The sequence below is a fragment of the Raphanus sativus genome, chromosome 2 (genome assembly GCF_000801105.2).
Source record: "Raphanus sativus cultivar WK10039 chromosome 2, ASM80110v3, whole genome shotgun sequence".
NCBI classification, from domain to species: domain Eukaryota; kingdom Viridiplantae; phylum Streptophyta; class Magnoliopsida; order Brassicales; family Brassicaceae; genus Raphanus; species Raphanus sativus.
The window spans coordinates 35,011,620-35,025,446 of record NC_079512.1 but is presented as its reverse complement, the minus strand read 5'-3'; the positions used below and the strand labels follow the sequence as shown (position 1 = coordinate 35,025,446).

At 35.0% G+C, this 13,827-nt stretch overlaps 4 protein-coding genes across 7 annotated transcripts in view; 1 reads left to right on the top strand and 3 right to left on the bottom strand.

The window, feature by feature from the left end:
- Positions 1 to 1,658, bottom strand: part of LOC108842277 (profilin-1) — a 57,657-nt gene extending 55,999 nt beyond the window's left edge. The window contains exon 1 of the mRNA XM_057003331.1: positions 1,655 to 1,658. The gene's annotated coding sequence lies outside the window, so the exon portion shown is untranslated. The remainder of the gene's footprint in view (positions 1 to 1,654) is intronic.
- A 3,232-nt stretch (positions 1,659 to 4,890) lies between these two features.
- LOC108816036 (zinc finger CCCH domain-containing protein 49) lies at positions 4,891 to 6,348 on the top strand. The gene has a single exon (XM_018588600.2). It carries the CDS (start codon positions 4,957 to 4,959, stop codon positions 6,043 to 6,045), a length of 1,089 nt encoding a protein of 362 aa, XP_018444102.1. The 5' UTR covers positions 4,891 to 4,956; the 3' UTR covers positions 6,046 to 6,348.
- Positions 6,349 to 8,307: 1,959 nt separating this feature from the next.
- Positions 8,308 to 10,493, bottom strand: LOC108841195 (B3 domain-containing protein At4g34400). Its single transcript, XM_018613974.2, has 7 exons — positions 10,328 to 10,493; positions 9,690 to 10,065; positions 9,504 to 9,563; positions 9,258 to 9,425; positions 9,106 to 9,177; positions 8,920 to 9,008; positions 8,308 to 8,828 (listed from the first exon to the last, which is right to left on the bottom strand). Exons 1-7 carry the CDS (start codon positions 10,382 to 10,384, stop codon positions 8,574 to 8,576), a joined length of 1,077 nt encoding a protein of 358 aa, XP_018469476.1. The 5' UTR covers positions 10,385 to 10,493; the 3' UTR covers positions 8,308 to 8,573.
- A 695-nt stretch (positions 10,494 to 11,188) lies between these two features.
- On the bottom strand, positions 11,189 to 13,083 carry LOC108826583 (vacuolar protein sorting-associated protein 32 homolog 2). Of its 4 annotated transcripts, none has more exons than XM_018599975.2 (8): positions 12,932 to 13,083; positions 12,706 to 12,832; positions 12,358 to 12,457; positions 12,191 to 12,276; positions 12,011 to 12,102; positions 11,817 to 11,931; positions 11,536 to 11,711; positions 11,189 to 11,438 (listed from the first exon to the last, which is right to left on the bottom strand). In XM_018599975.2, exons 2-7 carry the CDS (start codon positions 12,775 to 12,777, stop codon positions 11,538 to 11,540), a joined length of 639 nt encoding a protein of 212 aa, XP_018455477.1. In that variant the 5' UTR covers positions 12,778 to 12,832; positions 12,932 to 13,083; the 3' UTR covers positions 11,189 to 11,438; positions 11,536 to 11,537. The 4 variants fall into 4 exon arrangements, with proteins under 4 accessions (XP_018455477.1, XP_018455458.1, XP_056859307.1 ...); XM_018599956.2 differs by having other exon boundaries at positions 11,189 to 11,440; positions 11,539 to 11,711; XM_057003327.1 differs by having other exon boundaries at positions 11,189 to 11,443; positions 11,542 to 11,711.
- Positions 13,084 to 13,827: the final 744 nt, after the last annotated feature.

The following is a 13,827-nucleotide window of genomic DNA, read 5'->3' as shown; positions in this document are numbered from 1 at the left end:
AAGTCCGTCTTTTGATTGGGTAGTGTTTGCAAGTTGAGAGAGGGAAGAATTAATCTCATAAGAAGCATTAATGGGTGAATCTGTATACCTATGGTCCCTGCTAGGTATTTATATAAATCACTTTCAATCAAATTTGTCATCCTATTTATTTATCAACTTAATACATATTGAGACTATACAACTCGTCCGTAAGAGTTACGACATTAAACGATGTTTGGGTCCATACACACACATGTATGTTTAACCGAATAGTGACTACAAAAAACGAAGGCGTTTGTTTGTTTGTGTAACATCTCACTAGCTTCCAAATAAAGAGAGCTAATAATTGCTCATTAAATCGGTATGAGCTACACGTTTTAGATATTTTGCAGCTTGTCTTCTTCGTTATAAACTTAAGAAAATATGTTTTTTTTTTTTAAAAAATTGTCGATGTTTTTTTAAAATAAATAGTGTTCAAACTGAGCTCTGGAACACTACTTTTATATATACGTATAATTTTATAAGAATTAAAACACGTGTATATAAAGCTCGTTTACTGTAATTTTTAGGGAACCAAATCATCATCAGCATCGCCTTAGTTCCTCAACCAGAATCTCATTTTATATTAATATTTTAACAATAAGTATTTATCTAATTAAATTTTTATTTATTTGAAAATAATTATATCAAATAAAAGAATGACAGCTGAAAGAACTGAGTTTATGTGTATATTCAGAAGCTCTAAGACCATTTCAAATGTACTCTTCTATTTTTACATTTAAAACAGAGGAACTATAATAGATATGTTTTCTAAATAAAAATCTAAAATATAGAGGAATACTATTTTTTCTTCTGTAAATAAATGAGAAAATAATAATATCTATTTTAGTGGTAGAAATAGAGGTGCGTAGGAGTGATTTTGACTATAAATACTATTATAAAAGTAAAAATAGAGGAAGATTGAAGATATTCTAAGAAAAATGTGTTCTCTTATTTTTTTATTTTTTATTAATTTTATTATTTGTTATATTTTATCATCTTTTTTTCTTTCAGCTGCTCTTTTAAAAACACATCAATAAAGGTATCCTAAAACAATTTTTCTAACTGTGTTTAAACTTTTAAACTCTATCATCTTAAAAAGAATATTTAGTGTTCTCGTTTAATCGAAACCCTAAGACCATAACATTTAAATGGCATTGACATAAAATATGTACTCCATTCGTATCACTTTAATTAGTTTTTAAAGATTTAAATTTTGTTTTAAAATAAGTGATGTTCTCATTTTTTATACAAAATTTAATACCATTTAGAATTTTTAATCAATTACAAAATAATGTATCTTTTTCATTTGTCAAACTAGTTTTATTTAATACAATTTTTATATAACCAAGACAAATTAAATAAAATTTTGCATTTTCTTAATTTTTATGAAAAAAATTTAAAATCCATTTATAGTGATACAGAGAAAATATTTGTTAAAAAAAGAGGAAATACATAGAAAAAGAAAAAGAGAAGAAAGGATAGATGGGAGGTCGATTTGTGTGTTTGGGGGATATAGAATTGCTTCCAATTTGAGCAAAGAAACATAAATGGTTTTTCCTCTTTAATGCCTTTGAACGTTATTCCAAATCTGTTCCAACATGTCTTCTTCATCCGACACATTTCTTATCCATTTCTCTTTTCGTTGAGCTCTCAATAAAAAAAAATGGTGCTCGAATCTATAACTAAGAATTTTTATGATATATTTAGTTTTTAAAACATATTAAATTGCTCTTTTTGTTGAGATATATCGCCTGATAAGTGATCATTGTTTACGGTAAAATCTATACTATTAAAACTGAAGTACAACTTGAAATTAACCCTTAATTTTTCTTAAATATTACAAATCTATGCCACTGGAATAATATTTATTATTATAAAATCGAGTTTAATAAAATTAAATGCAAGAATATTCCATTGATACAAAACGTTTCTACAATTATGTCAATATCCTTTAAAGTAGGAGAGTTCCTTTTCTAATACTATCAAATCAACGAAATCTTTCTATATTGTTACAAATCTGTACAACTTAATCTTAACTATATGACCAAATATGATACACTTTTAAATATGTAATATCTGGTATTAATGTTTAAAGATATGTATAGTCTCTTCGTGTTCAGATTTCCCTAAAGAGTGTAGCTTTAAGTCAGCTGCCTGCTTGAGTTGTTCTGACCTGTGAATGATCCCACCTCCTTTAAGCGCCAGGTAAAAGTTTTTCTCTTTTAATTGTCTGATTTTTTTGTGGGTCTGAGCTGTAATTGTTCTGACGAATTCATGAATCTCACTGGAAACCTAATGACCCTATACGTCAAATTTTTTTGTATTTTCTCGCTTTAAGCATATATTAACTTCACCAATTAAAAGTTAAAACTCTATATTATTGTGAAACTTTCTCTGATTGGTGCAGCTCATCTAAGGCACCTTTGAGTATCTACAAGCAACTACATTGGGGAATCAGACAGAGTCTGACAAGTCAAACCAGAGTTTGGTTCTTGGCTTATGATTGTAGGCAGAGCAGAGAAATCAAAGAAAACAATTCTTTACCTGGAAAATGAGATGCATTCAAGGTTTTAAGTTTTCTTTAACCTCTAAAACAAAACTTATCTCTGTATGTTGATCACTTACCTGCATTGATATATATTCTCACATGTCCCTCAGAAGCTCATGAGGCAACTAAGGAAAGATTTTGTTTAGAATTTGACTGTAAGTTTGTAACAGATGCTGGTATGGGTACAAAAGATTAATTCATTGGCTACTTTCGAGAAAAAGGTGAGGTTAAGAAGCTGTGAGGGGACATATAATCAAACCATTACTAGCTATTTAATTGAATGATTAGAGACAAATGATGCAACTTAGGAGGTAGACTTTGAATGGTAAATATGGAAAAATGAAAATTTCTTTTTGAAGTTAGTGGTAGAGATTCCTTCTTCGTAATACTTTTCATTTAACACTACCTAATATACAAAGTTTACACAATATATATGTTATATATTGTAAATAAAATATTTAATTACTTTTCATATAAGCAATAACCAAATAAAAAATATCTACCAATATTCAACTTTACTAATAAAGTTATACAACATACGACACCAAATTATAAAAGAACTTAAATTAATTTTGTTATATAAAAGTTGAAAAAGTTATATAAAATGGAAAATGTACCCGCACAGGTGTGCGGGTCAAAACTCTAGTTATATATTAACAACAGTGTAAGAATTGAAATGAGATTGGCATAATATTTAATTAGCCAAAATATCAAAAACTATATGATTTAGTGTTATTTCTAAACGATATTTTATATCTGAAACAGATTGTCAATAAAAATGCAAACATATTGTTATAGCTCTAGGATTAAGATTATTACTAGATTTTGACTGCACGGATATTAATTTTCAGTTTTAGTTTTTATTTATTTATAATAAATAGTATATTTATAATATTTGATCGTTTTATATTGAATAAGCTAGGGGTGGGTATTTGAATACCCACTCAAATTCCGTTAAAATCTATTCAGGTTTGAGATTTTCGAGTTTACAGATTCTAGCTCTATTCGGGTATTTATAAACTTTGGTTCCGGTTTGATTCGGATCTTTGCGGGTTTGATAACCCGTTTAAACTATTTTAAATTTTCAAAATTTATATATCTTTAAATTTCCCTAATCTAAAAATAGATATAATATAACATGTAAATTTGAGTAATGTAAGCAAAAGTAACTTGAATATTTGGATGAAGAATAAATATATATTTTAAGTATTTTTGGTGTTTTGACTATTATTTATCTACTTTAGATGTTCACTTTTGATTATTTTTTATATTTTAAATATTTTAAACAATTTAAAATAGCTTATATCTTGGATATTAACTCGAAAAATAGCTAACATATTGAAGTATATAAATATGATTTAAATACATTCGAATATCCGAAATATTTCGTTCGGATAAGGTTTGGTTATGGTTCTTTAGATACCAAAATGGTAAATTATTTTGGATATTATCTAATTTTGGTTCAAATTTGCTAATATTTTTTCGTTCAGATTTTTTTAAATGAAGAGTTGATATTATAATTTCCATGAATTGTTTGTCCAATAAAAATGATTTTTTTTTTTGAATTTGATATTGATTTAATGGAGAAGTTAATGAAGTGCATTTAATTCAAATTTAATTTTGGAAAACACATTAATTTAAGTGGAAAAGACAAAACATTATAATAGGAAGTATTATTTAGTTATGTATTTAATTCGAATTTAATTTTGGAAAATACATTAGTTTAACTGAAAAGACAAACATTATTTTAGAAAACTTAATTTAATTTTCAGTAGCATGGAAGTGTAATTAAATTTGAAAACTAAGGGTATTTCTATGTGTACTTCTGTTTTAATAAGATAGATGCAACGATTAAACAAAGAAATTATAGTATCTTTTATAATAAGAGTGTCTTAGGATTGTATTGAGAGGATAATTATTCAATGGATAAAATTATAAATAATTAATTAAGAAAAGTCGGATTATCTAGTTTGTCGTCATTCAGCGTATCTAAAACTCAACTGACTTCAGAAGACAAAGAGATTTTACGGATGAATCTAATAATCTTTAGAGAGACGGTAAACTCACGGGCCGGTTACGTAGAATTCCTCAAGGTCATCGGATAAACCTCCACCTCATGAAAAATCCAGATAAGTCTATCCCGTGGGGAGCTCTGAAACCGCTGTTACACACGTGTAACTCACGGCCTAGTAACTTATCTTTTAACAGCAGTAGAAAGGCAGCTCCTAGTCTTAGGCTGATAGTCATAGTCATAACTATGGTTAAAATATCTAACCGAACCACAGTTAAGTACTTCTTCTACATAAAGGTTTTGCCGGGATATATCAAACAACAGCGATCAGAAAAAAAATAAAAACACAGACAAGTGTGATTACAGATTGAAAAAGATGATGATCGGAGATACTCGCCGGGCTTATCCGACAGTGGAGATTCCAACATGGCCATCCGTTTCTGAAGATTTTACGGCGGCGGAGATTTTTTCTCCGGTGATGAACAGTCCAGACTCCAGCATGCTCGAAGCTTTGGCGGCGTTGCAGCGTTACTTACCGTCAAACGAACCGGATCCGGATTCCGACCCGGATCTATTCGGTCCGGACTCTCCTATCGACGCGTACTCCTGCGACCATTTCCGCATGTACGACTTCAAAGTCCGGAGGTGTGCTCGCGGCCGGAGCCACGACTGGACGGAGTGTCCCTACGCTCACCCCGGAGAGAAGGCTCGCCGGAGGGATCCGAGGAAGTACAGCTACTCCGGGACGGCTTGTCCCGATTTCCGTAAAGGCGGCTGCGTCAGAGGAGACGCGTGCGAGTTCGCTCACGGTGTTTTCGAGTGCTGGCTTCATCCGGCTCGTTACCGGACTCAGCCGTGTAAAGACGGCGGTAACTGTCGCCGGAGAGTCTGTTTCTTTGCTCACTCGCCGGATCAGCTTAGGTATCTCCCGAATCGTAGCCCTGATCGTGTCGATTCATTCGACGTTTCGTCTCCGATTCGTAACTCGTGCGCCAGAGCGTTTCAGCTTTCGATTTCGCCGGTTTCTGGTTCGCCGCCGGTGAGTCCGAGAGCTGACTCGGGGAGTCAGTCGCTGAGTCGCTCACTCGGGTCTAACTCTGTAAACGACGTCGTCTCTTCGTTTAGGAACTTGCAGTTTGAGAAGGTGAAATCGTTCCCTCCGTCTTACAACAATCCGTTACGATGCTACCAATCCGGATTCGGGTCTCCCCGAGGATCCATCTTGGGTCCTGGGTTTCAGAGTCTGCCCACAACCCCAACCCGACCCGGTAATATGGATATCTGGGAGAATGGTATAGAGGAAGAGCCAGCAATGGGGCGGGTCTTAGAGTCGGGTCGCGAGCTGCGAGCGAAGATGTTTGAGAAACTCAGCAAGGAGAATTGCATGGATCGGGTCGAACCGGATCCTGATCAGAATTCGGGTGAAGCTCCTGATGTCGGGTGGGTATCTGAGCTGGTGATGTAGGATGGTAAGATCCGACCCGTACCCGGATATCAGTATCGGCTTTTTTCTGGAATCTCTTCTAAGGAAAAGAGGAGGAGATCTAGAAGTGTGTTCATATTATTATTTACTAATTTCGCATTATCCGATAATAATATAATTAAGTATTGATTTTTGGGGAGGTTTTTGTTGAGAAGACTTCGGAATCTCGTTTTGTATAGATGTGCCTAGGGTTTTAATTACGGAACATTAATATATTATTAATATTCTATCGTGTTTATTAAGATTATATGCTTAAATGTAACGACTTGTTTATTATCCAGTAAATGAATGCTAATTTTTTTTTTTGTCAAATGAATGCTAATTATTATCTACTATGTTTCCTCTAAGTTTTCCTTTGTTTACTTATTAATGAGAATTGTTCAGCGTTAAATTATCGTTTCAGAAATGTGACTTTTGACTGTATCTTACATACCTTGAAACGGTTCAAAATTGAACAAGTAATTTAGTAACCAAAGTTCAAAATTATTCTAACCAATCAAACACATGTTAAGTGGACAGTGGTGTAACATAGCGTTTTGGCAAATCATTGGATTTTGACATTATCTAATACCATTTGGCTATCTATAGCAAAGAAGCCATAGAGAAGAAAATGACAATGACAATACAAATTTGCAATGGTTAAGAAAAGTCCGACTCTGATTGGGCCAGTACCATCTTTGCATTGATAACCGGGTAAACCTGAGTTTTGATATATCGAGCGATGTACAAAGTCCATGGGCGTTATTTTCAAGTCATACCATAAATTGTTAAAATAGATTAGTAACGTGTATTTAAACAAACAAAAAAAGATTAGTAACGTGTAGTACTGATGAAAAAAGAGTCACCTTGTAAATCGAGTTATTTTTATATTTCTTTGACTATTTTATTGTAATAATTTTGAATAATTGGTAATTTCGCCTTTGAAATACTCAGTTATCATTAAGGCAAAACACAAATTCGGAATGAAAAATTTGTGATATACGTAACCTATTCATGAATGATAGAAACGACATTGTGGCCTTGTGGGTCCAATGTTTGGTATCAGAATTAACATTTTTGAAGAAACGCAGATATAATTAAATGCAGTATGAATGAATGCAGATACAGATGTTGTTATATGGGGGAACGGCCAAAGTTGCAATCAAAGAATTGGTACATTTGTGTAGGGCGATTAGGCCACAAACTCGAGCCTGATGTCAAAAAGAAGAAACCTAATTGTAAAGTCATTTTCGTTATACTAGTTTACTTCTATTAACTGTTTATATCAAATAATTTTTGCCATGTAGCATTGTGTAATCAAAGGGACAATCAGCTATATATATGTAATACATTTCTGAAAATGTAAGATGCTAAGATAACCTATTTATTCTTTTAATATTGGCACTTTCGAAAAAATGATGAGTCCTATTATCGAGTTGGTAGAAAACCTAAGGTTAACTTTATTATACAGAAACTCATTTTGTGACAAGGAAAAATACAGAAACTCATTTTTGGTTGCACACTTTTACATTATGAGTTGACATGAACCTATTCGGGTAAATTAACAGCAGAACTTATCCGTGCACTTTTTTTGTCAAAACTTATCCGTGTATCTATGTTTTACAAAACTTTCAGAAGGAATTTTACACGTGTTTCAAAAAATTTAACAAAATTTTTGGAATCTTTAGAAAATGTTGTTTATAGACTTATAGTACATATTATTGTTAAATATTCAACCATAGCCAGCCAAGACCGATCCAGCATTTAAAAAATACAACTCAAACCGTATACTTAAATAAAATTTATATCCTTAATTTTTGTAAAAAAAAAGAAAATTGTAATCTTTTATAAACAACTAAAATTGTCAAATAAAATGTCCTAAATAATCATTTTTGTTCAATGCTTCAAATCGGACCTGGCCATAACATGAGTACTTTGCATCCATGTATTTTTGGTAGTAAAACAAACTTCTTAGCTACTTTAATAAACTTCAATAAGTATTTATCAAACTTTTACAAGTTATTAGAAAGCTGACCAAAAAAAAAAAATTAGATGATTTCTATGTTTTCCATCTACAAAGTATTGTTCATCTTCCATCTACAAAATAAATGACCAAAAGGATCAATTCCTGCTGCTGCTACAGAGGATTGGAGTTCTTCCATCTAATAAATGACCATTCCTCCGTCTTTCAACGCAAGATATTGCACTTTAAAGTGGTATATAGTAGTAGTAGGGATTCTAGTTTTGCAGTCTTACATTACAACTTGATAAGCATAGAGATTGGTTGGTGACAGGAATACTTTAGGCCATGTTTTTTAGACTAATTCAGACTATCCGGACTAAAACTCAGACCTCAAACTCTTTTTAAATAAAAAACAAACAAACTAAAAACAGAGAGATGATTCATCAAAGTCTTAAAACCTTAGAGCTGATAGCAAAGCAAACTGAGAAACCATAAACTTTGAGCAACTCAAATATCTCTATTTGCTCACACCACATACTAATAACGTTTTTAAAGCTTTTATTAATATCTAGGGGGTGGTGTTGACGAAATGGATCTTGATTGCATAAACCAGACCTTCCTTTCGAAACAGCTCGCACAAGAGACGATCTCCTTTATTCAGTGCGTTCCTCTGGACTATGCGTTCCCATTTTTTGATAGACACACGCTGATCCTGCCACGTTGCTGCTCTCGCTTCTAGCTTCCCGTTTTTGTGGTTGTCAATGAAAAGCACGTAATCTTGGAACTTCAGGCAATAGTCTTTCACTATTTGGTTAGGAACCGTCTGTTGAGTTACAACAACAAAATTAAAGCAGACAAATCTTTAACTTAATAGAGTTAACAATTTAAGAAAATGATCTATTGTGTGTTCTTACCAGCTCGTATATCCTGTTCTTGACGATTGTCTCAAAACATACATTCTCCGGATCATCAAGATACACCTCTGGATTCTTGATTGTAGACTCTGTCAATTTAAAAAAAAACATTTTTTCAAAGTAAGAATCTATGTGATTAATGATGCAGCAAGGAAAATGATGAAACTAAAGCAAATTAAGTCTTACGTCTCGTCCTAGACACTGAACGAGAGATGTTACTTGTTGAACCAACATAAGAGTTTACTGATCTGAGCTCTCCTGTAAAGACATCAAGAGACAAACAAAGTTATGTATTAAACAGAAAGATTGGTGAAATGATCAAGGAGTGTTTTCATTACCTTTCTTCCTAGAGTTAGTCACTTTTGGGGTCACGTCAAGGAGGGTGTCTTCGTTAGGAGGAGAATAAGAACTGTCGTCACTCATGCTGTTTGAATCCTCTGAGACGAACGATTCATCAGAATCTTGAACAACAAGTCTCTTTTTTGCCACAACAACCCTCTTTTTCCCTGGAAATAAATCTCATCATAAGACAAACGAAATGACCAAAGTGATGAAAAGTTAGGTAATATAGAGTGTGTTAGGACCTTTGTTCCTGGTTCTTGGGACTCTCAGTGCAACCTCAGGTTCAACGATGCTGGAATCCTCTGAGGTATAAAACCACAAAAATATCAGAGCGTTAAAACAGAGCTTCTTTGTATAATTAAAAAGAAATCAAACGAAATGACTTTTAAGTGATGAAAAAAACCTAAAGAGTGAGAGTGTTTTAGGACCTTGGTTTCTGGCATTGGGGACAGTCTGCGACATATCACGTTCTGAAGAAGTGTTTGTGTCTTCATTGTCATCATCATCATCATCATCATCATCTACGGATATAACTTGAGCAACAGCTCTCACCTCTGCACATCCTCTGCTGCCACCAAAGATGCTGACCGTGAAACTTCGAGATCCGTCATAAACAAAAGTCATTACGTCTCCATCGCTAAGACGGTTATCCTCGACGAACTTAGACCACCCTTGTCCAAAATACACCTCATCTCGCCTCTTAAACATAGCCACTTTCCAGAAGCATCCACCAGTACTTCCTTGGAGAAGCGCTGTTTTCGGCAAAACAAGTGGTAGCTCATCGTAATAGGACGCTGGTATCATCTGCACAACCGCAAAAAAAAAATTATATATGTAGCATGAAAACCATTAATCAAAAGCCAGCTTTCAAGAGATATAAACAAGAGAAGAGAGACTCTTAAGGTAAGACTGATCAAGAGCTAGCCATCTACTAAAATAGTCATGTCTAAGACCTCTAACCATAACAGAGGGTTTCGACACACAATAACAAGACTTAAAAGAGCCGGACTTTCCAGAGCAAACTGATTCAGAGTCCATGACAAAGATAAAAGAAAGAAGGTATTACCATGGATTCTGAGCTGAAATGGGAGAGGAAGATCTTAAAGAAACCTGGGAGAGCCATTGCGAGGAGCTAAGTGAGTGAGAAAGTGGAGACAGAGAAGATCTAAACTATAGGGTTTATGTAGAAAGAGAGCAAGCAGCTTTGTCAATGAGTCAAAGTAACGATGGGGACTCTCTAGTCTTATAAGACAGTGTACTATACTGCATGGCATCTCATAAAGGTTCGACTTATTTACTACTTTGATCCTCAAACAATTTCAGTAGAACCCTGTAACTTCTAATAAACTATGGTCAAAGAAAAAAGGTAGTGAAGAAACAGAGAAGCTTTTGTATGTTTTGAGTGTTGGAGTGGTCAAAGCAACGATCGTCCAGTACGGTGCCCATTTGATACTGATGCTACTTTCAGCTTTTCTACTGCCATTGTTGCCAGTTACCATTTTGATATAAATGAATAAAACTTGCTATTTTTTTAAGTTCTCTATTATATGTCATAATAAACAAAAACACAAAGGAACTTTTAAATTAAGAAAATGGCATTGTGAAGAAATTAGAATCAATCATATATACGAAGACAGACAAAAAAGAGCATAAACGATCAAACATCATCATTTTAATAAACTTTGCTCAGTCTACTTCTCTGTCACCACTTCCTTCTCATGACAAGTTGAGGGCACCCACAGTGATCAACAAGCTGTGCTAGCTTTATGATTACTACTACCCTGAAGATCAGATTCAAGTTTCTGGCGAATTACTCCTTTCAATGGGGAATAGTCTGAAGAATGTGAGGATCATTTATCAGGTAATAAGACAAGTATGACAATAATTGTGACAAGCGTTTCTCATCTATTGGCTGTGAGGATTTGAATTGAGTATAACGATGCATGTCACAAACTACAGAAAAAACAACGTGTCACAAACGATTCAAATATTACAAAACGATAAAATATAAAAATATGTGAGCAAGTCAAATGTTGATAACATTCACGGCGATGATGATTCTTAAAGTTCCGGTCCAGTTTGATTTTGACTCTGGTGATCCTTTTTATATAATATACATCGCATGTTCTTGTTTATCATCAATGCATACACAGATCTGCTCAAACCAAGTCAATAACCTGCGGTTTTAAATCAAGCCGTCGTTTTGCATCAGTTAGAAAATCAATCGTTCATTTGTTTTTGCTTATAGATGATTTAAGAGAAGTGAATCGAGACCTTTAGAGGGCCATCTCAGCCTGTAATGCAGCGAGTTCTTCTTCCTCGGCTGTCCGTTTAGGAGCAACAGGACGGACTGGTTGACGCCCTGGAACAGAAGGCATTGGTGTTGGCTGAAGAAGTTGTTCTTCAAGCTCTGCACCTTCTAATTCTTCAAGCTCAGCTTCGAGCTCATCCTATTATCATCAACAGATACAAAGTTTATATACATCAGACAAAGATACTCTTAGCTGAACCTAAAAAAAAAGATGATGATGTGGATGTTAACAAGAGAGAGTTACCTCATCGAAGTCAGCAGCCGCACCGATTGGAGTAGACAATGCTTCTTGGATCTGTTTCATGTTCTCTGTCTGCTCATTGATCTCGTCCATGGTCTTGTCTACATCATCTATGTTCCTGTTTTTTTAAAAAAAAAAACAATGTGTGTTTAGGATTTTAGGCACTAGAAACAATAAGAATGATGGAAGACACTTACGTAGCTTTCTGCATAGCTTTCATAGCAGAAGCTCCACTCCTCAACGCATCAACAGTCTCGGTTGTTGCTTTTGCGCCTTCTAACATAATCATCTGTATGAAGAAGAGATATATATATATAAATTCATCTGAAAATCAACAAAAACTCAGAAGGAAAAGAAAAAAAGAAAGAGAGGCAGACTTGATCATGAATACGGAGCTGGAAGTTGCCAAGCTGTTCAACTTGTTGCTCATACAACCTCTTCCTTTTCAAGCACTGAATAGCCGCTGCACAAAGATCAAAATACCAAAGCTTTTTAGAATTGTACAGTATATAAGAGGGAAAAAAAAGAGAAAATGAGTCCTAACCGCGTTTGTTTTTAGAACGAGTGTATTCTTTGGCTTTCTCGACCTCTTGTCCAGCTTTCTTTAACAGCACTTTCTCCTTCTTCTCTAGCATCTCAAGCGTCTGCCCCACCCCCGTATCCAAACAACCATTGTGTAAGTAAAGTAACATAAACAACCCAATAACTAGGATCTAAATTCCCATTTTTGATTAATAATAACACTGAGAAATTAAATTCCCAATTGGATCATATCATTCGTCAATTCAATTCAAAGTCATAATCTTTGTCTATATAAGTCTCAATACATACAAAAAAAAAAAACAGAAAATGATGATTAGAGAAGTAGGGAAAATAGAAAAAAGAGAGAGACCTCGTTGAGCTTGTCTAATGTCTGGAGAGCATTACCCTCATGCTTTGGTTTCCCAAATAGCCGATTCATCATCTTTTTCCTTCTTCCTTAATTTCACCCTCTTCTACCCAAATCGATTGCTAGATCCCTACAATATTACTAACAAAAAATATCAGCCCTAATTATAGAACCGATTGATCGATATTATTTGATTAGAACACCGCAGATGAAGAGAAGGCTCAAATACCTGGGGAAAAATCTGGATTTCGATTAAAATTTGGAATCTTCGAAAGAGAGGACTTTCTCTGGTCTTCCTTCCTTCTTCCGCGAAATATTATTAAGCAGCGGCCCCAAGGAAGGCTTTTTTCTTTTTTATCTACCCGCTTTGAATTTTGATCTCGTTAACACGTACGTGTGCCTTTTTAGTTGGTTGCTTCGTAATGTTGTACTTTGCAACGCGTCCTACTGGATTCGTAATTTAACCAAAATTCGATTTTTTTTTTCTGGCCATCTAATATAATTGTATTAAGGATCAAGGCCCAAAAAGGATCCAGCCCAAACGAAAAAACAAGGCCATATAGGCCCAAACACAGACATACAGAAGCCCACCAAGAGGGCTATCGAAACGGGCCACAAGCCCAAACCATTAACCACGCATTCTTCCATGCGTCCTGATCTCTTCCTCTGACCGCCACGCGCAAAAACTCCTCCGTTCGCACGAGCCACGCGTCAGCCATCTACAACGTCGTCATCCAAAAGTCGGGATTTTCGCCGGAGAAAAACGAAACGACTGATATTTCGCCGGAACACGCCGTCGATAAATCACTGCACCCACCCGAACACCGAAAAGCTTTCACCAGAGAGCTTCCATCGTCAAAACGAGATCTCATCCGGGAAACATCAAATCACGCACCACGCCTTTGCTAAACGATCTCCATCCGTCGGAGAGCTTCCAATCGATGTCGTCGAGATCTCTCCCCAAACCGCCGGAGCTTTAACAAACCGTCGGTCCCGTGACTACCCATCTTGAGAGAACCAGAACCGCCGGAGACGCGAAGCTAGGTAAGCCTTCACTCCCGGAAACAGAAGCCGGCGACCACCGTCAAAGGAGACGGCACGGCTCCAGAAGCAAAGCCGGTCATC

What these genes read in the sequence shown, in the direction of transcription:
- LOC108816036 (XM_018588600.2), top strand. Translation starts at nt 4,957, where the DNA reads ATGATGATCGGAGATACTCGCCGGGCTTATCCGACAGTGGAGATTCCA.
- LOC108841195 (XM_018613974.2), bottom strand. Translation starts at nt 10,384, where the DNA reads ATGGCTCTCCCAGGTTTCTTTAAGATCTTCCTCTCCCATTTCAGCTCA. An exon ending in CCCCAATGCCAGAAACCAAG is followed by an intron (nt 9,564 to 9,689) that starts GTCCTAAAACAC and finishes TTTATACCTCAG; the next exon opens with AGGATTCCAGCATCGTTGAA. An exon ending in AGAACAGGATATACGAGCTG is followed by an intron (nt 8,829 to 8,919) that starts GTAAGAACACAC and finishes GTAACTCAACAG; the next exon opens with ACGGTTCCTAACCAAATAGT.
- LOC108826583 (XM_057003327.1), bottom strand. Translation starts at nt 12,777, where the DNA reads ATGATGAATCGGCTATTTGGGAAACCAAAGCATGAGGGTAATGCTCTC. An exon ending in AGCTCCGTATTCATGATCAA is followed by an intron (nt 12,103 to 12,190) that starts GTCTGCCTCTCT and finishes TTCTTCATACAG; the next exon opens with ATGATTATGTTAGAAGGCGC. An exon ending in AAAGCTATGCAGAAAGCTAC is followed by an intron (nt 11,932 to 12,010) that starts GTAAGTGTCTTC and finishes TTAAAAAAACAG; the next exon opens with GAACATAGATGATGTAGACA.